Below are 26,168 nucleotides of genomic sequence, written 5' to 3' on the forward strand. Positions count from 1 at the left end.
ACAGATTTTGGAGCTCACATGGTTCATATTTATTTCTAGGAGATCAATTTTTCCTTAAAATTGCAAGGATTAGAAAGGTAAGGATTTTTCCTAAACCTCCTATGAGAGTCTCTCAGCAGGTCCAGGAAGAAGAGCTTTAAAAAACCACCAAATCTGGGGACTTTTGGGCCGTGTCGGGTTCAAGGGTAGGAACTCTGGACTTTGCTTTCTCTCCTCTGACTCATCCCTTTCACAACAGCTCTGCCAGCGACGGATCTTTAACCTGGAATTGTGGAAAGGCTGGAGAGATGAAGGACCTGTTGTGTCACAGAGGTGAGGTGACATCACCCTGGCAGCAGTGCCCCTGCCATGCCAAAAAACGATCAGATCGCTGTCCTCGGAGCCGGGTGTGCCCTGCCAAAGAGCCTCCTCTTCGTTAGGATTGGTCCAAAGTTCATCCCACACATCCAGGAAGGCGCCGTGGCCTCACTGCAGCAGGGAAGCTCCTGAGGATGCATTCCCAGCCCAGTTTTCCATTCAACTTCACGTTCACCTGTGGAAGAGTTTGCAGGATCGTGGATTCATGGAAGAGTTTGGGTTGGAAGGGAACTTCGAGAGCATCCAGTGCCATCCCCTGTCATGGGTAGGGACACCTTCCACTATCCCAGGTTGCTCCAAGCCCCATCCAGCCCCAACTTCCAGGAATCCAGGGGCAGCCACAGCTTCTCTGGGCAACCTGTGCCAGGGCCTCACCACCCTCACAGGAACAATTCCTTCCCAATAACCCATCTATCCCTGCCCTCTCACAGTGGGAAGCCATTCCCTGTGTCCTGTCCTTCTAGGCCCTTGTTCCCAGTCCCTCTCCAGCTCTCCTGGAGCCCCTTTAGGTACCAGAAGGTGCTCTCAGGTCTCTCTGGAGCCTTCTCTTTTCCAAACTGAAATATCAAAGCTCTACGTGAGGTCAGAAGAAATATTATCCTGTACCCAAGGTCTTCTCTACTCTGGGGATCCATAATGAGATGGAGAAGCCACAAGACTGTTTATATTTTTTGTTTAAAAGCTTAAATCCCCTCAAAAGTGAACATTAGCCTGTGTGCTGCACCTTCTCAGGAGCTCCAGGAGGCTGCACAAGGACTATAGGGGCAGGAAAACATCCTAAACTGCTCCCAGCTGCAGAAACAAGGGCAGGAAACAACTTTCTTTCCTGGCTGAGCCATGCCCACTCCAGATTCAGCTTCCATAGTGGTGCTGCTGAGGCATAAATGTCTTTTGAATTGCATCTCCACAGCCACGTGTGCCAGCTCTGAGCTGCTCTGTGTCATCCCAGTCATCCTGAAGTCCCTGGGTTTGTTCCAGGAGCTGCCCCCTCCCTGCCCCTCAGCCCCAGCACACCACAGTCCCACGGGGAATTTAGGATCACATACAGTTATGGTATGAAGCCAGAAATAGCCTGGAGAGCATTTGTCTGGCCTGAGGCTCCAGGAGAAGGGCAAACGCCAGCTGATGTTCACCTAAAATAGACACAACCTGTCTGCAGGGCTCAGGAAAGCCACCAGGCCTGGCTGAAACATGGAGTGTGGGGAAGGGGCTGCAAGGTGGGGATCCTAGCCCCCTGGATTTCCCTCTGGATAACCCAGATGCTCTCTTCTCTTCATCTCCCTCTGGGTTCAGCTTCTCTTCCCTGCAGGAGTGCAGAGCTCCTGAGAAACAGTTAAGAGCTTGATTCCAGCCTGAGGAGCAGCAGGAGGGGTTTTCCAAAAGCACAGGGGTTAATCCCCCACATCCCTCACACCTTTCCACTGAGGAAAGAAGCTTCCTCCTCTTCCTGCACCTTTCTGATGTCTCAAACAGCCAAGAGAAGAAAGCAGCTCCAAGCTCCATCCAGCCTGGCCTTGGACACTTCCAAGGATCCAGAGGCAGCCACAGCTTCTCTGGGCAACCCATGCCAGGGCCTCACCACCCTCACAGCCAGGAATTTCCTTGTAATCTCCCATCTAAACCCACCATCCCTTCGTTTAGGGCCATTCTTCCTTATCCTGTCCCTCCAACCTTGTCTCAAGCTCCTCTCCAGCTCTCCTGGAGTGCCTTTAGGTCCTGGAAGGGGCTCTGAGGTCTACCTGGAGCCTTCTCTTCTCCAGGTGACCATCCCCAGCTCTCCCAGCCTGGCTCCAGCTGCAGCAGCTCTGGAGGCAGCACCTCAAAAAGCCAGGCTGGGCTTGTGTCAGACAGGACTGGACAAGATCCAGACCAAGCATCAAAGGGAAGCAGCTGGGAAGAGTGCGGTGCTGCAACACCCTCCAAAGCACAACGGCCATGTCAGTCATTAAACTGTGGTCAGGAGGAATGTTCCCTCCACCAGAGGTTCCCATCATTAGAAAGCCGAGGTGTGGGAGGAGGGAAAGGCCTCATTCCAGCTGCAGGGAGGGTTTATCCATGGATTAAGAAGGCAGGGTGGGGCTGTGGGGAGTTTGAGTGTGATGTCCTCACCCAAGCTTCTCCTGCTGACCCAGGTTGTGCAACACCTGGAGGCAGGACCTGCTCAGACACAGAAACAGGGACCCAACAGGGCCTCAGCACCCTCACAGGCAAGAATTCCTTCCCAATATCCCATCTAATCCTGCCCTCGGGCAGTTTGAAGCCATTCCCCCTTGTCCTGACCCTCCAACCCCTTGTCCAAAGTCCCTCTCCAGCTCTCTTGGCTCCATCATCACTGACCAGCAGCCCCAGCACTGCTCCAACCAAGGATGAGAAACCCAGGATCCATCTGCATAGGATTTTATTAAAGTAGGCATCACCCACAACTAACAATAGTTGAAAAAATATTCTTAACAACTTTTTTACTTTTTTGTTTTTTTCCTGTCCTGAATAGGTAATTTAACAGCCACAGTGCTCAAGTGTCAAGAGGGAAGTCTCTGCCCAGAAGTCAGTCTTCCAACTGGTAGCAAAAGGTAGATATTTTGTACCACATCAAGTTGGTTTAATACAGAAAAGAATTTGTGACATCATTACAAGAGAAATAAATGTGGAAGACATGAGGGGGAAAATACAGATCATTGGAGAGACTGAAAATGAGAATTTCAAACAGGACATGGACCTTGCAGTCACATTTAATAACATTCCCTGATTGTCACCACAGTTTCCTCCAGACCACTCTCTATTGGAACATGGTTTATTTCAGATTTAAAAGAAAATTAAGTTGCTAAAATGGCTGCTCCTCCTAAATGAGGCCAGTAACATCTTGGCAGGAAAAACAAAACTCTGTTCAAAATGCCACAGATTTGAATTTCACCTTTGCTGTGACACCTGTTCCAAGGCTTTTGTGTAATTCCACCATCAAGGACAGTGTTTCAGAAGAAAGAACATTCCTGCTCCTCACTCTTGTTGACTCCAATTAAACTGGAGCTGGGAATGAGAGCGAGAGGATCAGACCCCAGGACTCTGAATGATGTAAGGAATGGGAGTGAGACCCATCAACAGCTCTTTATTTTACACTTCCCAAGGGTGGAACAGAGGCACTGAGGAGTGGACAAGACACTTCAGCTCCTTTCTGGCCCTTCATCTGCTGGCTCCAGGACCCTGGGAGATAATCCAGTCTGGTTCCCATCCTTTTGGGCAGGGCAGAGGACAAAGCCCAGCCAGTCTCTCCTCACAGGGTGTGAAGACAGGGCCAACTTCACCGGGTCAAAAATTACACTTGAGCTACCTGAGAGTTACAACAGTGGCCAAAGTTCAAAATCTTGTCCTTTCAGCAACGTAAACAATATAAAAATGTTTCAGTAACAGCCACGACCCTTCTGCTTAGATACCTGGGAAATTCCTACTTTGCCCACAGATGAAAGGATAAAATAAGTACAAAACCAAGAGATACAAGTGTAACAAATGTTTCAAATAACAGGGTTTCACCACAGAATCTTCATTGGAAGGTTACTTTTGTGAGGAAACACATTCCCTGCAGAAGTCCTGCACAGAGACAAAAGTCTGATCATGGCAGGGTTACAGAGAACACAACAAACTCGCAACCACCAAAGCACCGTCACAGAAAACAGAGCAAACAAGTTGTAGGTAAAAAAAAAAACAAAACAAAAAAAACCAAAAAAAACCAAAAAAAACCCCAAAACAAAAACCAACTTGAATGCTTCAATGCTTCTACCTACACACACTACTGGAGTATACAAGACAAAAAAACAAAACAAAACAAAAAAAACCCAACAAAACAAAAGAAACAAAAAAAGAGCTTCCTGTAGGGAATTTCCAGTCATTTTGAAAATGAACGATATTTTTTCTTTGAAAAAAATAAAAGTCCAAAGCTCCCAGAGGCTGGAGCTCAGCTAGAGTAGCTGACAGCTCAAATGCACATCCACGAAAACTGGTATTTTGCCTACAAAGAGTTTCCTGTCTCTCCAGTTTGTCATTTCCTGAAGTAGCTTTGGAACTGACACCTCTTCCTCTCACACATCAACTAGAACTCCCTTGTTCATCCCAGAATCTCCTGTGCATGAAACTCAACAAGCAGAACAGCCTTTAGCTGTAGCTTAGAAGATGGTTTCAGCTTCTGGATCCCCCTCTGAAGAATAAAAGGGTGTGAGTTACATATAAACAGCATCTACAAACACAGTGCACAAGGAAAATGGGGTGAACAGGAAAGATTTCCAAGGCTGACCCAACTCTACAAGTAAGGCTCCATCCTCAGCTCACCTTTAAAACTTGTTCCAGGGAATCTAACACTGTGCAGGGACACCAAACAATTGGGAGAACCAAAATTACTGCTAAAAACCCCAGCCAGGGGCTTGACCTCCCTGAAATCCCCCCCAGACTCACATCCATGGAGCAGCTCTTGGGATTTCAGCTCTCCCTCCAAGGTTGCACTGAAAGCAGCGGCACTCGCAGAGAACACGACAAAGCTTTGTTTGTAAACCCTGGGTTTTCTTTAAAGCATGATGAGAATTCAAGTCCTATTCCACTTCACATTTATAAGCAGCATCATAAGAATGCTACTCTGTATGCCCTAGGTATAGAAAAGTGTATGCTTAGACAGCACTAAGGAGAGATATAAATAGGAGCTCTCGAGAAAAGTTTGATTTCAAACTAGAATTGCAACGACCCCCTTCAACTTGGAAACATGAAACAGCTCTTCTGATGTCTCTTTCGTAAGCAAAGAGTAAAAAAGGATCTTGCTACAATCTAACATCCTCCACCAGAAAATGTAAAACCTATGGTTGACTTTTCGGGATCTGCCTGAAAGGCCAGGTTGGACAATGCTATCCCATGTTGTTTGCCAAGGAAGAGGCAGGAATGATTGGAGAGCCATCAGCCAGGAGTAAGTGCTACTTTTGGTGTTTTTCCTTAAGTGTGAAAGTTCAAGAACTCTGTGTTTGTCAGCAGTGCTGTGTTTGGGGGACAGCACCCAGTGCTGTTGTTTATCTAAAGGACATTCCAGCTACAGGACATTTCTGTCCAACTCTGTCACTACTTATGAAAATTTGTAACTGACATGCTCCAAGACTCAAAAAATCAGAAACTAAAATTCAGCCATTTCTTCCTGGTCCTCTGTGGAAATCTGGAAACATCTGAAAGCATTTCAGTTAGCTTGGGCAATCCTGGAGTCAGACCCAAGGTAGCTAAACATCGTGGTCACCAGCTCGGGGAGGTCATAATCGTGTTTCCAACCCCAATCCCTGCGGGCGTTGCTGTCGTCGAAGTTCATGGGCCAGCTGTCAGCTGCAGGGAAGAAAAAGAACCAGGAAAGGTGAGGTTTAGGAAAAATCTGTCTGAACTTGGAGATGTTTCATCACTACTGGAGCTGAATTTTGAACCATAAGACTTGAACTGCAATTTGTCAGTTCCTAAAAGGAAAAGAGGCTTTATTTCACCCTGATACCAGAGAAGAAGATACTAACCTATGGCCTGCCTGACTTGATCCACGTTGTAGGTCATCTGGAGCTCAGGGACATACTTCTGCACCTCCTGGGCCAGCTCCTCAGGAGTGAAGCTCATAGCACTGATGTTGTAGGTCCTCATGGTCAGGGCTTCTGCAGGGGCCTCCATGATCTCCAGCGTGGCCTTCAGGCAGTCATCGATGTACATCATGGGCAGCCGGGTGTCCGGCCTCAGGTAACACTTGAATTTGCCAGTCTTTATGGCATCATGGAAAATCTGGACAGCATAATCTGGGGAAGAGAATAATGGATGTGCATGATTTGTGTTGTACACTTCACAACGGTCAACGAGCCCCAGACCAACCCCAAAGTCTCCTGTCTCAAATCTGGCGGCAGCACTGTGTGATATTCATCACAAAATCACAGAGTGGTTTGGGTTGGAAGGGAGCCTAAAGACCATCCAGTACCAAACCCCTGCCATGGGAAGGAATGTCACTCACTATTCCAGGTTTCTCCAAGTCCCCCAACCTGACCTTGGGCACTTCTACAGATGAGGCAGCCACAGCTTCTCTGAGCAACCTGTGCCAGGGCCTCATCTCCTTCACAGGGAAGAATTTGTTCCCAATATCCCACCTATCCCGGCCCTCTGACAGTGGGAAGCCATTCCCCCTCTTCCTATCATTCCATGTCCTTGTGAAAAGTGCTCCCCAGCCCTCTTGTCACTCACCAGTTGTTCCCCCTCCAGGCTGGGAATCAGCAGAGATAATCCCTGGATACCTGAGGCAGCGGAAGTCCAGGCCATAGCGGTAGTGGTAGTACTGGGAAGGGGAGGGGAAACACAGAGTTACACACCAAGAGTTGGTCACACACCCACTGATCTCACAGGAAAAATCTGACACAGGATGAACCTTCAGCTGTCCCAGGACAGGGATGTAAGGAAAGGAATTACTGAACAATCCCCAGCCTGGCAGCTGAACTCCCTGCTTGCCCTTTTCCAGCTCACGTCCACATCAGTGGATACGGATCTGTGACATGGATTGTCATGCTACTCATGTAGGGTCTACAACGTTCAAAAACAGAACATTCCCAAATTTTTGAGACTTTCCAGGACAACACAGTCCTCAGACCTGCATGAGGACCTTATATAAATATCAGCTTTAAAAATGCTGTTTTTAAATAACTACAAAGCTAAAAGAGAAGTCGTGCATGAGCAGACTCTCAAGGCTCTGGATTTAAAGTCTTTTTTAGGAGAGGAAGAGCAAAAAGTCATTATTATGTCCCTGCTGTCACAAGGCTTTGTGCACTTAGTGTCCTTTCTGCAGTGCCATTCACATTGGCACAGAGGCCAAAGCCATAAAAAACAGGGAAAGAAATGACACTGAAAGTCAGCTGTTTGCCATCTTCCCATGCTTTGTGCTTCTCCCAACAAAAATCAAAAGATATTTGACCTTCTGAGCTGCCTCAGACTATTGCTGAGTACTAAAGACTGAAGGAAGGAAAAATGGGGAAAATAATGAATGAGGAACCTTACAAAAGCAATGAAGTTCCAACCATAGAATCATGGAATGGCTTGGGTTGGAAGAGACCTTAAAGAACATTCCAACCCCTGCCAAGGACAGGGACACCTTCCACTATTCCCAGGTTGCTCCAAGCCCTGTCTAACTTGACCTTGGACATTTACAGGGATGGAGCAGCCATAGCTTCTTTGGGAAACCTGTTCCAGTGAAGTTCTCCCAGACCTTTTAGGAAATGAATAAAATAAAAAATTCTCACTTCTCCCATGAGCTCAGCATGGACCTTGGAGACTCCATAGATTGTCCTCGGTCTCTGAATGCAGAGATCAGGAGTTGGATCTCGAGGAGAGGTGGGTCCAAAGGCTCCAATGGTGCTTGGAACAAAGAGCCTCAAATTATGCTCAGCTGCAATATCCAGAACATTGTGTAAACCTGGGAACAAAACAAAAACAACAAGATTTATCAGAATATTTCTGCTTTCTCAAGCCATTGTGGGAATTATAGAATATTCTCAGCTGGAACCCAACAAGATAATCCAGACACCCCAACAACCCCACCCTGTGCATCCCTGAGAGCTTTGTCCAAACACTCCTGGAGCTCTGGCAACCTCAGGGCTGTGTCCATTCCCTGGGGAGCTCTTCCAGTGCCCGACACCCTCTGGGAGAAGAACCTTTCCCTGCTATCCAACCCAAACCTCCCCTGAGACAGTTTTGAGCCCTGAAAAGCCAGCACACACCAGTGATGTTGACAGCTCTGGCCAGGGGCACGTTGGCCTCTCCCACGGCGCTGAGCAGGGCACTGTAGTGGAACAGCCACGTGATGCGGTTGTTCACCACGATCTCCCGCAGGTTCTTGTAGTCCAAGATATCAGCAAAGATAAAAGGACCTGAAGGAGATGGGAGCAGTGGGAAATCGGCTGTCAGTAGTGGATGGAAGGTTTAGACCGCATGAAGTTCAGGCTGATGTTTCTACCACCTAAATACATCACTAAGCAGCGATGTTGATGAAAAATTTTAGCAGGTTTCCAGTGAGAATAAAAAAAAAAAAATCTTAAATCCTACTCTATATCCACCTCATAATAAAAATTCCCTGAGCATCTTCATTTCATTTTCAAGTTCCATTTCCAACTTCCTCCCTCCAAAAGAATGAAAGCACCTCTTTTTACAGCAGGAGCATAAATAGTTATTCCAGTCAGCAAAGTGGCAAAGGAGCAGTGAAAAAATGGAAGGAGAAATATTTAGGAAAAGGGAATAAGAAAAGAAACCAACATCTTGGCAAGATTTCAAAGCAGGGAGGCGTTATGCAGAAGGTTTGAACAGCAGCTTGTCAGTGTAATCCACTTATCACTTTGATAATTAGTTTATGAACATCAGAGGTAAAGTCAAGATTTTTTTTTTCCATGTGCTTCCCCAGTCACTTACCACTATAAAAAACATTATCTGCAGGCTTTCTAATGTCAGACAAGATCACATTGTTCTTTCCAAAGCGTTTCCTGTGTAAAAATACCCACAGGGAACAGTGAGTCCACAGCTTTTTGAGATAATCCATCAGTTGCTATTTTGTTTCACAGGAGCAATAGAGGAGGAACAATATTTCCCACAATAAAAACAGTTACTGCACTAAACAAAAAAAAACCTCCCAACAAACCTTTAAATATCAACACAGCATCTTTAAAAATGACAAAATGCTTCTAGTAGCAGTCAAGGTCTGCATAAGGAGAGAGAATTTTTTTAGAAAGTGAAAATGTGTTGGGAAAAGAGACTTTCTTACCTTTCTCTTTCAGAAAATTTTACTCAGGGATAATTTACTCCCCTGCAGACAACAAAAAGCCACTGGGACTGTTGTAACTGCAGCTACTTTTATATCAACTAAACAAATAGAAGAGAGAAATTGTGACCTTGTGCTGATCAACACAAGGCTGTTGGAGAGAGCAAATCTGGGGGCATTGGAGCACATTCTGGCTTCCCATTATTTGGATAATTTTAAAATATATCACAGAAATGGTAGAAAATATTCAAACTGCCACAGTGTTGAGTGCAGCGAGTCTGCTCACTTTTAGTCTTGGTCCAAATCCCTTCCAGCAAAGACTGTGAGCAAATGATAAACTGGAGCTGAGCTGGATGGGGACAAGGACATGGACCAGGGAGAGCTCTTGGAGCATTTCACACTTCTTGGAAAGATATCATAAAAACAGGAGGTAACTGTGCTTGAGGTGGGGGAAGAGAAGGAAAAAAAAGGAAAACTCTGAGGGTTCAGACTCTGAATACTCCCATTTAACTAGAAGCAAACAACTCAGCAGACAGTCCCTTAGAAAAAATCCTGCTATTTTGGGAATCATGACCAATGGACACACAGAAAGTACGTCAGAAACCCACAGCAAGCACAGGAGGGACAAATAAAATGATGGTGAAAATTTAATTATAGAATCATTAAGAATCATTAAGGAAAAGACCTTCAAGATCATCAAGTAATTTACAAAGCCAAGAGGCAAAAACAGCATTTGAAAAATAGGATTTCTTTTATAAACAACTTTCCAGACAATTATTGCTCCTAGAAGTGATGGCTAAAGCTGGAATTCCTCACTCACAGCAAACCAGGAAATGGTGACCCACCTGAGCAGCTTAGCAAGTCCCACCCCGAGCTGGCCAAGACCACCTAAGAGACAAAAATCAGTGGAAAAGGGGGGTCACAATGCAGAATTCCATTATTATCTCCATCACATCAAAAATTAGTGTGATTTTCTCAGTGAGTCAGGAAGCTTTTACCTTTCTTTTTTTTTTTTTTTTTTTTTTTTTTTTTTCTCAAGGAACTGGGTTTAGAAGAGTTCTGGAACTAAAATAGGAAAGTTCACACGGGACCCCGATCTTACCACCCAATGGGGAAGATCATCTCAATTCCAGGATATTTTGGGCATTTTTGCTTCCAGAACTGTGCTCTTTGGGGAGGGAGGAGAGCAGTGGGGAAAGCTCAGCTGAGAAGCAGGAACCCAGCTGTGCCAGGAAGGCTGACCTGTGATTAGCACCCGGGGATGGTCCGACTCGGAGAAGGTCACCGAGTGGAAGCTGGCGTCAGAGGCCACCTGCCGTGGGGACACCCCGATGGCCCTGACAGGCACCAAAGACACCCCACAGCCACAGCCAGGGCTCTGCAGCAGCTGGCTGGCAGCTCTGCCCAGGTTCCTGATGACTGGCATCTTCCCCCTTCAGGTGTGCTGCCAGGAGAGAGAGAAAAGATGAGTCACGAGTGATTCAACCCCATTAAACGGCTTTTAAGCAGTTCCCCCAGAAAACTCTGCAGGGATCCAGGGGAACTTGATGCCATCCAAGGGCTGGGGGATTGTGCCAAGCAAGGGCTGAAAGCAGCCTGGGATGAACATGAGCAGAGGTAATGTATTCCCTGGAGTGAGCTCAGGAAAGTATCCACAGTGCAGGAAAATGGACAGGGAGGACACTGTAAAGCTCTCAAATTTCAACCTTTTTTAAAACATCACTCAAAGCGGTGATTTTAAGTATAAATACAGAATGAAACAAAGCTGCTGTGATGCCACATTTGGAGTAAAAGTTTTGCAGGCTGCTGTGAATAAGCAAAAACTCCTAAGGATTGCATCAGCAAGAGCAGCTGGGCCAAGGAGGCAGCAGGAAATCTCTTGAGAAAAAGGGAGATTTACTCTGATTTAACACTCAGGATGGACGGTTCCCAGAAAGCAAACAGAGGAGTGGCAGGGCTTAGCCAGGCCTCAGGAAAATGCCTTAAGTATTTCACATAATTATAATTTACTCTGTGCTGCATTCAGGTTTGGCTTTCTCTCCAAATCTTTCATACTGGGGAAGGAAATGCAAAGCACCCCAAATAAATGACACCTGCAGCCACAACTGGTCGTTTCTGAGGTGCAAATTTAATTCTCTCAAATAAAATCCTCAAGGCACAATCATTTATTTTTTTTTCCTTATCCCCTCTGAACGATTTTTAACTCTTTCCCAAGGATCTAGAGTATATAAATTCCCAGATGAAAGCATATTTCAAACTTGCCTGATGAGGTTACCCTGTCAAATCTTTTCTTGGGGCATATATTCTAAAAAGGACAGTCAGCTAGATGGAAGCTCTCTACAAGAAATTGCAGCAGTTCATAGCTGCAGATGAATTCCAGTTGCAGAGAAACGCAAACAAGTGATTAATGTGGGTGTTCCTTTCACTTCTCAGGTCACCTGACTGAGAATTTTCTGGTACTTGAGGGAGTTTTGCAATTTAAAATACAGATTTGCTAAACTGCCTATTGTCTAGTAAGACAGCTCCATAAAATTTGCATTATGAAAAAAATATTAAACTGATTAAAAAGACTCAGTTTGAGATGCCCAGAGAGGTGATGGGAGTGTCAATCCTTGGAAATATCCAAATTCCATCTGGACACAGACCCAGGCACCAGCTCTCATGATCATCCCTTCCTATTTCAGCATGGAAAAATAAAATCTTCCAGCACTGAGGGAGACTCACTCTCTGTGTGACAAAAAATTTCCACTCCAAGTATACCTGAAAAGGCATTTTGAGCTCTGCAAAGTACAAACAAAACTTGGCTGTGACTAAAATTGGTTTCCCAGTGACTGGACTGGTTTTTCCAAACGCACCTGGCGTGAAACCACAAAGGCTTAAGCTGAGAATTTACTCCCAGGTCTGACTCAGAACAGTAAAAGCATTTTATACCAGGCACTGAAAGAGCCAAGCAGCAGAGCTGCTGCAAAAACCTCCACTGATGACATTTATTTCTATTTCAAATACAAAGGGGGAAAAAAAACAGGTGTGACTGGCTACTAAAGTTGCCATAAATGCACAGATATATAAAGGAATCAATATTATGCCTTAAAAACACTTCCCCAAATGGCTGAAGTCAGCCCCATACAGTGATTAACTTGCAAAAGCAACTCAGACAGGAAAGCCCTTTCTGCTAGATCCAGGTTCCCCATCTTAAATAACTTCCAGGAGTTATTAACAGCTCTGAACACACACAAAAAAATTAATTAAACTGATGTAAAATAACTTAAATTTTCACAGGCTTCCCTTTCTACTATCTTAAAGGGGAATTCTTCTGCTCTGTTGGGAACTGAAGAGAAAAAAATTATCTATATAATATATAGATATAATTTACAGTGGAAGGTGTCCTTGCCTATGAAACAGGATGAGTTTAAGGTCCCCTCCAACCCAAATCATTCCATGATTTCATGATATATTTCCAAATACCCCTCCCATTTGCCCTTTTGAAAAGTTTCTCAGTCCCTGATCTCATTTACCAACTCCAACCCATAGCAGAAATTGTCAGCAAAATGAGGAAGTTTTATCCTGAAACATCAAAGCTATTTCCCCCACCCCCACTAACTTAAATCAATTATCAACGCTAATTTCAATGGAATTGCAGCTGGAATTTCCCCTCTCCTGTACTCACCTGGCCCTCAGCTGGTGATAAGGCAGAAGCAGAGCAGAGAAGGCAATTTATAGGACACTGCCTCTTTGGAAAGCCAATCAAAACCTGGCAGAGAGTAGGAGTTGTCCCACACCTTAGGAAAAAAAAAAATGTGCGTGTGAGAGCAGCAGCAGCAGCAGCAGCCAGGGATATCACTGTTCTGTCCTGCTTGATTTTGAAATGCCTGAAGTTTGGGATAGGCAGGGAAAGGGCTCTGAAGGTGCACAAGCAGCTCCTCCAAGTCTCAGAACCAGCCAGCCTCGGCTGAAGGACAGAGTTTAAACTAATTAGTGGCAGTGCAAAGGATTAGTAGAAAGCAAAAAAGCAAACACGTGTTCCAGTGTTCAATAATCTTCCAGGACAGCAGGAAATTTCTGGGGTTTGTAAGAAGATTAAAGCACAGGGAGAGGAAAAAGAGGGAATAAAGAAAAAAAAAAAAGACACATTCATAAAAAGACATTCAGTGAGTGAACTGCCAGCTGCTGATCCTCTGCGAGGTTTCCAAGGTGTTACATAAGCAGCAACACCTGTTGCTCCCATAAAAGTCAAAAATGTTTATGGAAACCAGAAGTTCTTGTAAGATAGTTATTAATAGAATCTCACGGTGATAAGATAAGAAAGTCATGGGCTTGGTCTGGAAAGTCCCACTGCAAGCTTCAAAGAAAATGGGAGAGAGGGAGGAAAGAGAAGTCAAACCAAACCCCAGAGCTTCCACAGGATTTCTGGGGCTGCACAGCTGCTGGGATGCCACAGGATGCCCCTCCAGGGAGCTAAACCAAAGAACCTTCTCCCTTTGAAGAAAATGAAGGGACTCTGCAGAGCACAGGATCTCACAGATTCCCAACCACATCCTCGGGAACATGGTCCACACACCAGCACACTGAGCTCCAAGTTCTCAGATCCCATCTGGCTCCAAACCCCACAGTTTCTGCTTCACACCTGAAGATTTGCTGATGGACTGGGAAGCTCCTCTGATTTTCCCAACTGTATCAAGAGCTTGAGGAGAAAGACAGCACCTTCCTTGGGCATCCAGAAGATGAAGCACAAGCCACGCTGCCCACAGAAAAACCTCTCAGGTGCCCAAGTGCTGCCAAGGGGAAAACTCCACCAGATCCCGGCATTTGGGAACACTCAAGCTGCAACAACTAAGGGATACTCTCAACTCAACCCCAGTAACTGCTGCCTGGATAGCTGGACAGCCCAAATGCATCACAGGCTTCCAAGAGCCCCCCAGGCTGGGACATTGAGTCTCTGTCAGTGTCCCCTGGCAGGGGGGGTGTGTAAGGGTGTCCAGGATGGAGCTGTTCCCTCTGGCAGGGAGCTGCTGGCCAAGCTCAGCTGAAATAACCTTGACACACACGCAGGGCTCCTGTCCCAGGGGTGACGCACGGCCGGGGATGAGGCCGAGCCCCTGGCCAAGCCCGCCAAGAGGAGACGTCAGCCTGAGCCGAGAGGGACCCGCTGGAAACCTGACCTCAGCCACCAAAAATAAACAGAATAAAAAAAAAAAAAAAAAAAAGGGAGATTACGCAGCTGCTGAACTGCATGAAACTCCCGGAGCAGGTAAGGAAGATAGGTCCAGAATGCCCTGGGCAGGAGGGGAGGGGGAGATTGTGCCCCTCGGCCCCGCTCAGGTAAGACCCCACCTGCAGAGCTGGCTCCAGATCTGGGATCCAATAGCAGGAGGAGTGGGGCTGCTGGAGCAAGTCCAGAGAAGACCAAGGAGATGCTCCAAGGGCTGCAGCCCCTCTTCTCTGGAGCCAGGCTGGGAGAGCTGGGAGTGTTCACCTGGAGAAGGATCCAGGGAGACCTCAGAGCTCCTTCCAGTGCCTAAAGAGGCACCAGGAGAGCTGGAGAGGGGCTTGGGACAAGGGATGGAGGGACAGGACAAGGGGCAGTGGCTTTAAACATTAAAAAAAAAAAAAAAGGTAGGTTTAGATAGAATATTGGGAAGGAATTCTTGGCTGTGAGGGTGGTGAGGTCCTGGCACAGGCTGCCCAGGGAAGCTGTGGCTGCCCCATCCCTGGAAGTGTCCAAGGCCAGGCTGGACTGAACTTGGAGCACCCTAGTCTAGTGGAAGGCATCCCTGCTCATGGCAGGGGTTGGAACTGGATGAATCTCTAAGATCCCTTCCAACCCCAACCATTCCCCGACTCCCCGGCACTACACCCGGCACAGCCCCCGCTGATGAAGCCAAGGGGCCGGTGCGGGTGACGGGCAGGAACAAAACCCGCCCGGCCCGCAGCGAGTCTGCGGTGAGGCACAAAAGTGCCACGAGCACCGACCGCCGCCCCCGGCCCGGCCCCGGCCCCGAAGCATCCCCAAAGTGTCCCCAGAGGAGCGGACGGCGCGGTGCCGAGGGAAGCCGCCCCTCCCCCACCTCATTCATTCGGTCGCGCCGGGAGCGGGGCGGCCCCGCCACCCCAAATCTCCTAAAACCAGTCCCCCAAAGCCCCCCGAGGCCCCGCAGCCCCCCGGCCCGGTCCCGCACTCACCCCGCGCTCCCGCCGCCGCCTCCCCGTCCCTCAGCCGGGGCCGCTCGCGCCGGGGCCGGGGGCTGACGTCAGCGGCGGCCGCCCCGGGGATTGGGCGGTGACGTCACACGGGCGTGATGTCACGCGCCGTGAGGGGCGGCGGGGGCGGGCGGGGCGCGGCGGTCCCACAGGGGCTGAGGGCGGGCGGCGCCCGGCCGCGGGGGGCGCCGCGACACGGAGCGGGCTGGGGGGCGAGGGAGCTTGAGGCTCATCGCATCCCACCCCCTGCCGTGGGCGGAGACACCTTCCACTGTCCCCGGTTGCTCCGAGCCCTGTCCGACCTGGGCTGGAACACTGCCAGGGATGGGGCAGCCGCAGCTTCTCTGGGGAACGTGTCAGGGCCTCACCACCCTTACAGGGAACAATTTCTTCCCCATATCGCATCTCAACTTGCTCTCTGGCAGTGGGAAGCCATTCCCCCTTTTCCTGCCACTCCATGCTCTCGTCCCAAGTCCCTCTCCAGCTCTCCTGTGGGTCAGCACTCACCGGCCGAGCTGTAGTACAGCAGCACAGCACTGGTCACAGAATCCCCGAATCCCTAATTCCCAATTCCCAGAGTCCCAGGATGGGTCAGGTTGGAAAGGATGACTGGAGGTCAGCTGGTGCCACCGTCCCAGAGCACAGGATTGTGTCCAGACCATTCTGGAGTATCCCCAGTGAGGAGACTCCAGACCCTCTCTGGACAATCTGTTCAGTGCTTGGTCACTGCATACGGAAGGACTTCGGCCTCCTGTCCAGGCGGAACGTGCTGGGATCAGTCCCTGCCCATTCCTGTGGTGCCATTGCTGAGCCCCCTGGATCAGAGCCTGGCCCCTGCTCTGAGCCCTCCCTGCACACAGGGACACCCAGGGCTGAGGGCCCCTCTCAGAATCTCTTCCCGAGTCTGGACAGCCCCAGCTCCCTCAGCCTCTCCTCCTAAGGGAGATGCTCCCTTCATCATCCATCTCTCCATCACACTGGTACAATTGTCTCTCCTAGGCTGTGCCACCAGCTCCTTGACTGCCCAGACATCAGAGAAGCACACAGTACCCAAACGATCCTTGAGTTGCTAAAAATCACCTCTGGATTTCTTCTGCCTTCACATCCATCCAGTGGCTGTTCTACATGAACACATGCTAAAGCTCACTCTCCCTTGCTTAGACTCTGTTTTTTAGTGTTCCCGCTCTTACTGAGGCCACAGTAGCTGGGCAGGACCTGTTAGGTTTTACACTGTTTCCTAGAAGTTCCACAGAAGGAGATATTTACCCCTTTCCCATCAAGGTCAGTGTCTCACGTATATGGCCAAGTCCTAACTGGTTTCAGCCCAGCAGAATGAGCCACCTGGTTGATCTTGGGTGCAGAAACCACCATTTGCTCAGCCAAGAAGCTCCTTGTTGGGACAGGGACTGTGGGAATCACCGTGTTTGTGCTCTCTGCACAGCGGAGTTGTGGCATCGTGCCTCAAAACTGGAGATCCACCCTCCTATCAGCACCCACACTCACAGCTGCTCATCAAACTCCTGGGCAGCCTTTACCATATCACAGGACAGAGCCTGCTGGCTGATTGTGTGCAGGAGATGGGCGTAGCTGTTCCGAGAAGAAAACTCATCCTATCAACACTTTTTTTTTAAGTGGGAGGCCATGAAGAGATGGAGCCATGTTGATGGAGCTGCATGTCCATAGCAAGGACCCTACAGGGGTGAGGCTGACAGCCAGATTCTGCTGGACTCCACAAGGGAAAACTAAATAGAAAGGGAAAATTCTGTTGATATCAGGTATATTGAACTGGAATAGGATGGCACTTTCCATTGGACACATTTCTTTTTATGCTGTTTGGGAACTTGACAGTTCTCTAGAGGACAGAAATGCTGGAATGAGCACATTCTTCTTGAATGAAGAAAAGCTGAATGTATGGTGGATTATGAACCCAGGTTCAGTGGTTTTGGATCTCAAACACAGGAATGTGCCCTGTGAGGTGACAAATACAGTCCTGCATTTTACCGTGTCCTTCAGAGCTATTTCTGCTGAGGTTTTGGAGCTGTGCTTCTTCCTTGCAAATTCTACCTTTTCGTTTTTTCTTTCTGGGGAATTATTCTTCATTTGAAGCCCCTGCAGCTCCAACTGGTAGCCTGACAGGAAAGCTGTAGCTGCCCCAACCCTGGAAGTGTCCAAGGCTGGGCTGGACAGGGCTTGGAGCAACCTGGGGTAGTGGAAGGTGTCCCTGCCCATGGCAGGGGGTTAGAACTGGATGGGCTTTAATGTCTCTTCCATCCCAAGATGCTATGGAGGGAGCAAGGACAAAGTTGCACATTTCCCAGCCAAGAATCCTTCTAAAGAGGGGCCTTACTTGGTCCCAACTGCAGAAATCCAGAAACACGTCATGGTTTGGTGCAGTCCAGGCACTGCCCGATTTCTTAGACATCCAGTAAAGCTGCATGAAGCAGGAAGTTCTTAAGCGAGTTCTTAGTGAGCAAGCAGGAGGGATTAGAGGGCCTGGAGCAGTTTGTGCAAAGTATTTGGAGTTAAATCTGATCACACTTTCTAAATCTCCAAGCAGAGTCCTGGTGTGATGGGGTTTTTCAGCCTCGGAAGCAGGGCTTAATGTGGGAATCCCACTCCTAAATCAAAGATGGAATCATAGAATCTTGGGATTATTAGAGCTGGAAGGGACCTTAAGGACCATCCAGGTTCTCCTGCTGTTCCTGACTGAGGGAGTGGGTGACTTCTGGCAGCACAAGGAGCTGCTCACAGGACAGGCTTGTGTGTCGTTGCCCTTCTCCAGGGGAGCACTGGGAGGGTGTGGGACAGTGGGATGTCGTCTGGAGGACAAAGTGACAAACTGCTGGCAGACAGAATTCCATGTTTGATGGACCAGTGATTTGATCTCTCAATTTGATCCAGCAACCCTTCATACAGAAGCTGATCAAATCCTCCTTTCCCTGAGCTGATCCTGACAAGTCTTCTCATTCCCAGCAGCATTTGTACAAAGAGCTTCCAGATCCTTCTCCTCTGGATTCCTTCTGCTGAACTGTACCTCCAGCAAACAACGTTATTACTTCCCCCCCCCCCCCCCTATTCCAAACACATCTATCTTTCACAACCACAAACATTAACTCCCTGAGCAATTCTGAAGAACAAAGGCTTTGAGATAAGATTATCTTGCCACAGAGGTGTTTATAAGCCATTTCCCCCCGCCCCCCATTCCCTCCTGCTTACGAATTCCACCCCTTGGCAGACAAGTCAGGATTGTTATGTAATAGCTTAGCTACACGTAATTAGAGGGCACAAAATTAGAGATGGAGCAGAGATATTATCCAGTGTGGACGGCACAAGCTTACCTGAGTTTCTAAAGCACATGTGTGACTTTGTGGAGGAGAAGAACAATAATGATGAGTGACTGTAAATCTGTATGTGCAGTGACAGTGTCTGGTTCAGAAAGTCCTTCAGCTTTAGGTCCCAGAGTCTGTGAGAGCACTGTGGGGAAAAAAACTGCTGCTGGAACCAAAGGGATAGGAGGATTTTACCTTGATTTGCTGGTGTTGCTTTTATGTTCTGAGTTGGGTTCCCTGAGTGATGAGCAATTCCTGCCTCAGTACAGCAAGGAGCAGAGGAGGAGCTCAGCAAACCAACCTCTCTCTCTAAAAATGCTGTTTTTCAAGGCCGTTTATTATAAGGAGGGCATTGAGCCACGAGGGAGCCAAGTGCAGGGAAGCACTTTCGTGAAGCACGGGTCATTTCTGTTTGCTGGACCCACTTGATTGTTATTCACACAACGGAGTCATTTTTATGCGGTGTTCAGCTTATCAGCCTCTATTTTAAAAACTACTTGCACTTCAGTCTTGTTTACCCTCCCTCTGAGCAGCACTTTGTATTTGAAGGTGCTGCTGAAGGTAAACCAACCTCCTCCTTTGACGCTGAGTTCGCATTTAAACATTTTTTGAAACACTGCTTATCTTTTCTGAAGGCTGTTGAATTTCACGGTGTTCTGGCGATAATGGTATTCCCATCTTGCCTAATTTCTGCCCATAAACAGGTCTTAAACTGTTCACAGTGGGGAAGACAGCTGAAACACCCTCCAGCTTTGCTTTTTCATCTTCCTCCACATAAAAAAGGCAAATGTCCAATACTTTATTTATTCCTTAGGGGATGTCTTCCCTGTCTCTGTCTGCAGGGAGGGCTCAGAGCAGGGACCAGGCTCTGCTCCAGGGGGCCCAGCAATAGGAGAAAAGGAATGGGCAGGAACTGGTGCCCAGGAAGTTCCACCTGGATACGAGGAAAACTTTTTCCCTGTGCAGTGACCGAGCACTGAACAGATTGTCCAGAGAGGGTCTGGAGTCTCCTCACTTGAGATATTCCAGAATGAACTGGACACAATCCTGTCCCCCGTGCTCTGGGGTGGCCCTGCTGGAGCAGAGAGGTAGCACCAGATGACCTCCAACCTGGGACATCCTTTCCAACCTGGCCCAACCTGGGATGAGCTGCAGTCCTGACCAGGAATGTGGATGCTGCACAACAGCCCTCGAGCACATGGATGGAACCAGACACGGGAAGCAGAGAGAACAGCTGGAGGTTTCCAGCAGGAACTGCTCCCAGGCCACACAGGAAAGGTGGCAGCAGATAATTCCTGGACCAGATCCCCCACTTGGGTAAACCTGGAGAGCCCCACTGAGCTGTGGTCACTTGAGAAGGGCAGGGATCCACCACAGTTCTTAGAATCATGGAATGGTTTAGGTGGGAAGGGATCTTAAAGCTCATCTTGTTCCACAGGCTGGGACACTTTCCACTATCCCGGGTTGCTCCAAGCCCTGCTGGCCTGGCCTTGGACACTTCCAGGGATGCAGGGGCAACAACAGCTCCACTGGCCTGTGCCAGGGCCTCCCCACCCTCACAGGGAAGAATTTTCTCCATATATCTCACCTAAATTTCTCTTCTTTCAGTTTGACCCAATTACTCCTTGTCTTATCACTACAGTTCCTGAAGGAGAATGCACTCTCCAGGTTCCCCATTGCAAGGGGGGCCCACAAAACCATACCAGGTCATTTTCCTGTGGTTTTTCCACAAGCCTTTGCTGCTGCCCAGAGATAGATTAGTAAGGAAGTGGAATTTTGCCTGGATTTTGTGTGGCTCTCTTGGGTCCCTCAGACCCAAGCAAAGTTTCAGTTCCTGAAAGGATCTCCTGCTGTGTCCACATGTGTCACAGCAGCCATCAAGTGTCACCGAGGAGAGACACTGAGCTGGGCCTCGGTGGCAGCTCAGCCACATAGAATGTGAAAAGAAAAAACATCTACTCCCTGTGGTGCTGAACTGGTTTGACCCTGACGCTCGTCATGGCCAGCAGATGTGACACGGGCTGTGCCCAGGCACAGGGAGGTGTCACATCGTGTTGGCAGCACAGGACAACCTCACACTGATCACAGTCAGGTCTCATCTTCCCTCTGTGAGTGAAAGCGTCACTTTTACACCCAAACATGTGTGTCACACTGCATTGCTGCCTGCTTGGAGAAGGGAAAAAGGGAAAATTTTATTTAGAAGCCGTTCTTTTTAATTAAAAGAACACACTTAATGATCTTTGGTTCAATTAGATTTGCTTTTTTTTTTTTTTATTTTTTTTATTTTTATGAGGGGTGAAGGCACAGTGTGAGCCACAGATGCCTTGTTTTTTAACACATTCTCCTGGCATCGTTCCCCTCCCTGTGAGCTCCTGCAAAGGGAAAACACAGGTGTTCCCCCTCCAGGTAGGCTGGGAAGGAGGGAAGTCTTTGCTTGTGGCGTCTTCCACCTGGCTGTTCCACTCTGGGTGTGAGATCCCTGCCTGAAAGGAGCCTCTCAGCAGGGTTAACTCCTGCTGGGTGCTCACAGCCTAAGAACAGCAGTGACTGCAGCCACATTTCCTTGTGCAAAGGGACCTGGTGGCATCTTGCACCATAGTGGACCAGGATCAAACCCTCAGTGCTCCCCAGATGCTTCTGTGCTGCTGCTTTCTTAAAAGTAACTTTTTATTTCCTGTGACCGCGGGGCAACAATCCTGCAAGGATCTTCCCTCAGCAGACACCCCAGTACTGCTCATGCACTGATGACAGATAAACGATCTGGTTTCTTTTATATCCACACTTTTAATTTTCACCCTCATGGTGATCGGTTTTACACTCACCGAGTCATTAATGTTGGAAAAGACCTTCAAGATCACAGAGTCCAACCTGTGACCAACTCCCACCTTGTTAATGAGACCAGGGCACATCCAGGTGTTAAAGACAGATGAAACACAATTAAGGACAGCCCACAGCAACAAGAATTATATTTAAAAAAAAAAATTAAAAAATTTAAAGAAAAAGGGAGGGAAAGGGGAAGAAAATATACCTGTGAAGAGCAGAAGTGGCTGAGGGGGACAAGGAGCCAATCTTACAGCACAAAGCACCATCATCACTACAAGAAAAACCTCCAAATAAATCAATAGTAGCTAGATTAGTCCTTAGGACAAACCTTTAGCTGTAAGGAAGTCCTGGAAAAGATCACTTGGGGCAGGGGAAGTTTGTGTTGCTGAGAGATTTAAGAGCCGGTCAGGTAAGAACCATCAGCAGAGATGTGTGTTCTGTGGATCCTGTCTCAGGGCAGAGAGAGAGGCTCACAAACCTCCCCTCTTCAGATTCAGCACCTGAATCTCTCCCCTTGGCTTGCTGCCTCTCCAGTAAAGACATAAAATAAGGAGTTGTTTATGCTGGGAATGTATAAAGAGCTCAGGGATACAAGTTCTGAGGTTGCACAGCTGTGAAGAAGCCCCAGCCTGCAGTGCAACCAGCCAGGAGGAATTCCTGGAGCCCAGACAGATACATTATTATTTTGGGGAGGGAAGCAGCTCCCATTGTTCCCTGAAGGCTTTCCTGTATTAGCCCTTCATCCACTCCCTTGAAGCCTCACATCTCAGCAAACAGAAGGGATGAAAGGTGCATCACAAATATAGCAATGATTTGAGATGGGTGAGGGAAAGGAGGGATTTTTGAGGAAAAAAAATCAGGCCCTAGGGCTCATCCTTCGTGAACATCTGCCTGCAGAGAGGTCCTGATCCTGCTAAAGAAAACACAGCAGTTGTCACTTGCCCTTAAGCAGGAATTTCATAACTTGGAGTGGATACAGGGGGCTCACAAGGGGCAGTGCTGTAATTTAAAATGACCTTCAATTCTCTTCTGCTGACAAGGCCAGGTTGGACAGGGCTCTGAGCAACCTGGAAGGTGTCCCTGCCCATGGCAGGGGCTGGAAGTGGATGAGCTTGAAGGTCTTTCCAACCCAAACCAGTCTGTGACGATTTCCCAGTTTTCCAGCAGGGCTCCTATAGCACATTGGGAAAATCACATGGAAGTGTCTCAGCAGAAACAACCCAAGGAATCTTTCTGCCCTTCACAGCTTGGTCATAAAAAGCCAAAACCATTCACCCTGAAACAAACATGAGTAACCACAGGCTGAAACAAAGGCAGAAGGGAAACATTATAAACCCTCAGCAGCTGCTATTGCAGAGCTGGATCTGCTAACAGTGTCTGGAGTGTAAACAGAATCCATTTTTCCTCCTTCCTTACTGGCCCTGACAGCACAAGTTTCCACACAGGAATTCATTTCAAGCAGGCTGTGGAAAGAAGGTGCATAATTTGTCCTGATAATGATGAGGATGAGTTACCAGACTAAGCAGAAGCAGCACATCAAACACTCTCAGGCAGGCAGAAGAGAGTTCACTTACTGTAAGCCTTCCCTGGCTGCTAAGTTCTGGCCTGCTTTCCCAAAGGTCTGTGTCCTTTGGAACAACACAAACCGTTGTGGAAACAAGTTCATTCAGGGGTCTGAGGCTGATGTTGCAAAATAAGGGTTAAGGAATATACTCTGAGAAAACCAAACTGTTTAAAAATCCAGACAAAGCCTCACACTAAGTTTATCGCACACCACAAAGAACAACAGGAGATCACTACCCTCCTTTGGAATTGGGAGGGATCCTTGTGGGGTATTCTGTGATTCACCTCCATCTGTCCAAGAGATGGAAACCCACAGAACACCAGGAATCAGCCTTGAAACACTGAATACTCAGAAAAGAGTTCACTGAGAAATGGAGGTGATGATCATTGGGGTAATTTTCTGCCAGGAATAAGGTGGAGAAAAAAAAAACCAAAAAACAAACCCTGTGACAAGTGAAAAACCACTTTACTGAGCACATTTGTTAATGAGACTTTGGAGAATAAATAGTTTATGAAGAGGATTCAGGTTTCATCTGATAATGTTGCATAAAGCTTCCCTGTCAGGGGCTCAATCCCTGTGAAATGTGGGAATAGAGACACAACTGCTCAGTGGGGAATCACAGAATGATTCAGGTTTGAAGAGACCTTAAAACCCCTCCAGTTTCACTGCCTACCATGGGCAGGGACACCTTGCACTATTCCAGGTTGCTCCAAGTCCCATTGAACCTGGCCTTGAATATTTCCAGGGACAGGGCAGCCACAGCTTCTCTGAGAAACCTGTACCAGGGCCTCACAGCCAAGACATTTTTCCCCAATATGTCATCTGAGTCACCTTTCTTTCATTTTAAGTCCATTCCCCTTTGTTCTATCACTCCATGCCCTTGTGAAAGTCCCTCTCCAGCCTTCTTGGAGCCCCCTTCAAGTCCTGGAAGTCTGTAATTCCTAATGGTCCAGAGAACCACTGGATTTCATTTGGCTTGAAGAATGTAATGACCCAACCTGAGAAAACTTGCTAAAAACATATCCCTGCATTCCATGAAATCTGCGAGGTCTCACAGACCTAAACCTCTCACCCCCCCAAGCCCTTTGTTCAATTCACCTCAAAAAAACACTCTAAAATAAAGCCGACTTTTGGCAGAAGACATCGGGGAGAGACTTCGGGGCAGAGAAGTTGAGAGGCATTTAAAATGAAATCTAAACCGGCCACCCCTGCAAAACAGAGCTGCTACCACAGCTGTAAAGTCATTTATCAAGTGCTGGGAGCATTCTGGATGCCTCCAGGAACAGGCAGCACCTTTCCCACAGCCTCCCCAGCCTCTCACAGCTGTGCAGGAGCAGAGCAGCCACAGCAGGACTGAAAAATCAGCTTAAGAATTCCTTGGCTTGGCTGGAGGGAATTAGGCATCGTGTTACAAGCCAGGGAGAGGCAAAGGCTTCGGAGAATTCCTTTTTCCATCCAGTGTTATTAGATAATCACTGATTTTAGCATGATGAGGCTGCAGGCTTTGCTCTTGAAGTTTAATAGTCCTCTGCTCGAAATAAAGGCAGGTTATTTACTCAGACATTTCTCAGGCAGTGGGTGCTGCAGGTCAACTTTTCTGAATCTTTCTTCATTTCATAGAATCATTAAGGCTAGAAAAGACCTTTGAGACCATGGAGTCCAACCTGTGACCCATCCCCACCTTGTCACCAGCCCAGAGCACTGAGTGCCACCTTCCTTGGGCACCTCCAGGGATGGGGACTCCACCACCTCCCTGGGCTGCCCCTTCCACTGCTCAACAACCCTTTCCATGAAAAAATTCTTCCTGAATTTATGGGGAAGTGCCCTGTAGGGCAGGTGAGAGAGCTGGAATTATATTTCATTAAATTTTGCTGTCATATTCCTGCAGACCGAACTGTAATTGACATTTTTCCTCCCGCCCCCCCCACCACTGGCAACATGAGGACTGTTGGAATGAGGAAGGGAAATGCCTCCTGCCTTCAGCTCTTGATTTATCCACAGTTTTTGTTGGAGAAGGATATAAACATACATCGGCATCTGCTTTAGCTGAAAGCCAGAGCTTGCCAACTCACACGGCTTGGGAATTTTCCATCCGCAAAAAGAGCAATCTCAGCAAAGAAAAAATTGTCCTTGGGGAAAGAAAGGGGGTTTTGCCTAAATAATTCTGTCTTAAAATCAGAAATCACTGGAGTATGGGAAATCCCTGGAATCCTGGAATGGTTTGGCTTGGAAAGGACCTTAAACCTCACCTCGTTCCACCCCCAGGGACAGAGACAACTCCCACCAGACCAGGTTCCTCTGGTGCCATTCCCTACATTTCCTCCTTCAATATCCACGGATTATGGATGCTGGAGACCAAGCATGGAGGTGCTGGTGCCTTTGCTCTGACCAGCCTGGTCCTCCTTACACGCCTGCTCAGCTCAGTGTCCCCTGGAAGCTCTTGAGAAGGAGCCCAGAGCATGAAAATGTGACACGTAAAATATCCCAGGCCCCTGTGAGCACACAGCTCAATGAGCTGGAACCTTTAGCTCAGCAGCCCAAAAAGGAATCCTGAAATATTAAAATGCTTTTGTTAAAGGCACAGGAAAAAACTCGGAGGAGCTTAACTAAATCAAGAAAAAAAAGTCACACAAATAAATAGATATATTTAGGTCATCATTTTCATTCAGAACAAAGATGAACATTAAAGCAGTTTCCTGGGAGGGGAAGACCTTTCCCAGAGCTCTGCTAAGCAAAATCCAACTCTGCAGTGCACACACAGATATCCCTGGGCTTGGAGATCAGAGGCAGAGCCAATCACATCTGACAGGGATTGATCCCATCCCTCCTGCCTGGCTGGGCAGGACACAGGCACAGCTCCCGGGCAGGAGGAGACCCCAGAAAAACCCCTGTGCCCTGACGTGCACCTCCACAAAGCGGAAACACACTCGAGTTTTAAATGCAGGAATGGTTTTGTTGTCAAGCCTAAAAAAAGTAAGAATAATAATAAAAAATCCCATATGTTTGTTGTGCATCTGATATTTGAGTCAGTTCAGGGTTGGGGCACAGACTATTTCTTTTTTTTTAGGTTTGTTTTTTTTTTTTTTTCCCCTCTTAAAAAATGCTGAATGAAATTGTT

The 26,168-nt window shown here is 47.8% G+C and overlaps 1 protein-coding gene across 3 annotated transcripts; it reads right to left on the reverse strand.

The window, feature by feature from the left end:
- Positions 1-2,738: 2,738 nt before the first annotated feature.
- On the reverse strand, positions 2,739-15,388 carry LOC136287402 (L-threonine 3-dehydrogenase, mitochondrial-like). Of its 3 annotated transcripts, XM_066180112.1 has the most exons (10): positions 15,317-15,388; positions 12,804-12,915; positions 10,379-10,580; positions 9,982-10,024; positions 8,791-8,861; positions 8,106-8,255; positions 7,629-7,801; positions 6,583-6,673; positions 5,877-6,146; positions 2,739-5,697 (listed from the first exon to the last, which is right to left on the reverse strand). In XM_066180112.1, the coding sequence occupies exons 3-10, from the start codon at positions 10,560-10,562 to the stop codon at positions 5,558-5,560; spliced, it is 1,122 nt and encodes a 373-aa protein (XP_066036209.1). In that variant the 5' UTR covers positions 10,563-10,580; positions 12,804-12,915; positions 15,317-15,388; the 3' UTR covers positions 2,739-5,557. The 3 variants fall into 3 exon arrangements, with proteins under 3 accessions (XP_066036209.1, XP_066036211.1, XP_066036210.1); XM_066180114.1 differs by lacking the exon at positions 12,804-12,915 and having other exon boundaries at positions 15,317-15,338; XM_066180113.1 differs by lacking the exons at positions 12,804-12,915; positions 15,317-15,388 and having other exon boundaries at positions 10,379-11,987.
- Positions 15,389-26,168: the final 10,780 nt, after the last annotated feature.

The sequence above is a fragment of the Chamaea fasciata genome, unplaced genomic scaffold, assembly GCF_029207755.1.
Source record: "Chamaea fasciata isolate MVZ Bird 193981 ecotype frontalis unplaced genomic scaffold, bChaFas1.0.hap1 SCAF_3, whole genome shotgun sequence".
Taxonomy (NCBI): domain Eukaryota; kingdom Metazoa; phylum Chordata; class Aves; order Passeriformes; family Sylviidae; genus Chamaea; species Chamaea fasciata.

What these genes read in the sequence shown, in the direction of transcription:
- LOC136287402 (XM_066180112.1), bottom strand. Translation starts at nt 10,562, where the DNA reads ATGCCAGTCATCAGGAACCTGGGCAGAGCTGCCAGCCAGCTGCTGCAG. An exon ending in TCCCCGGGTGCTAATCACAG is followed by an intron (nt 10,025 to 10,378) that starts GTCAGCCTTCCT and finishes TTTGTCTCTTAG; the next exon opens with GTGGTCTTGGCCAGCTCGGG. An exon ending in GGACTTGCTAAGCTGCTCAG is followed by an intron (nt 8,862 to 9,981) that starts GTGGGTCACCAT and finishes ATTTTTACACAG; the next exon opens with GAAACGCTTTGGAAAGAACA.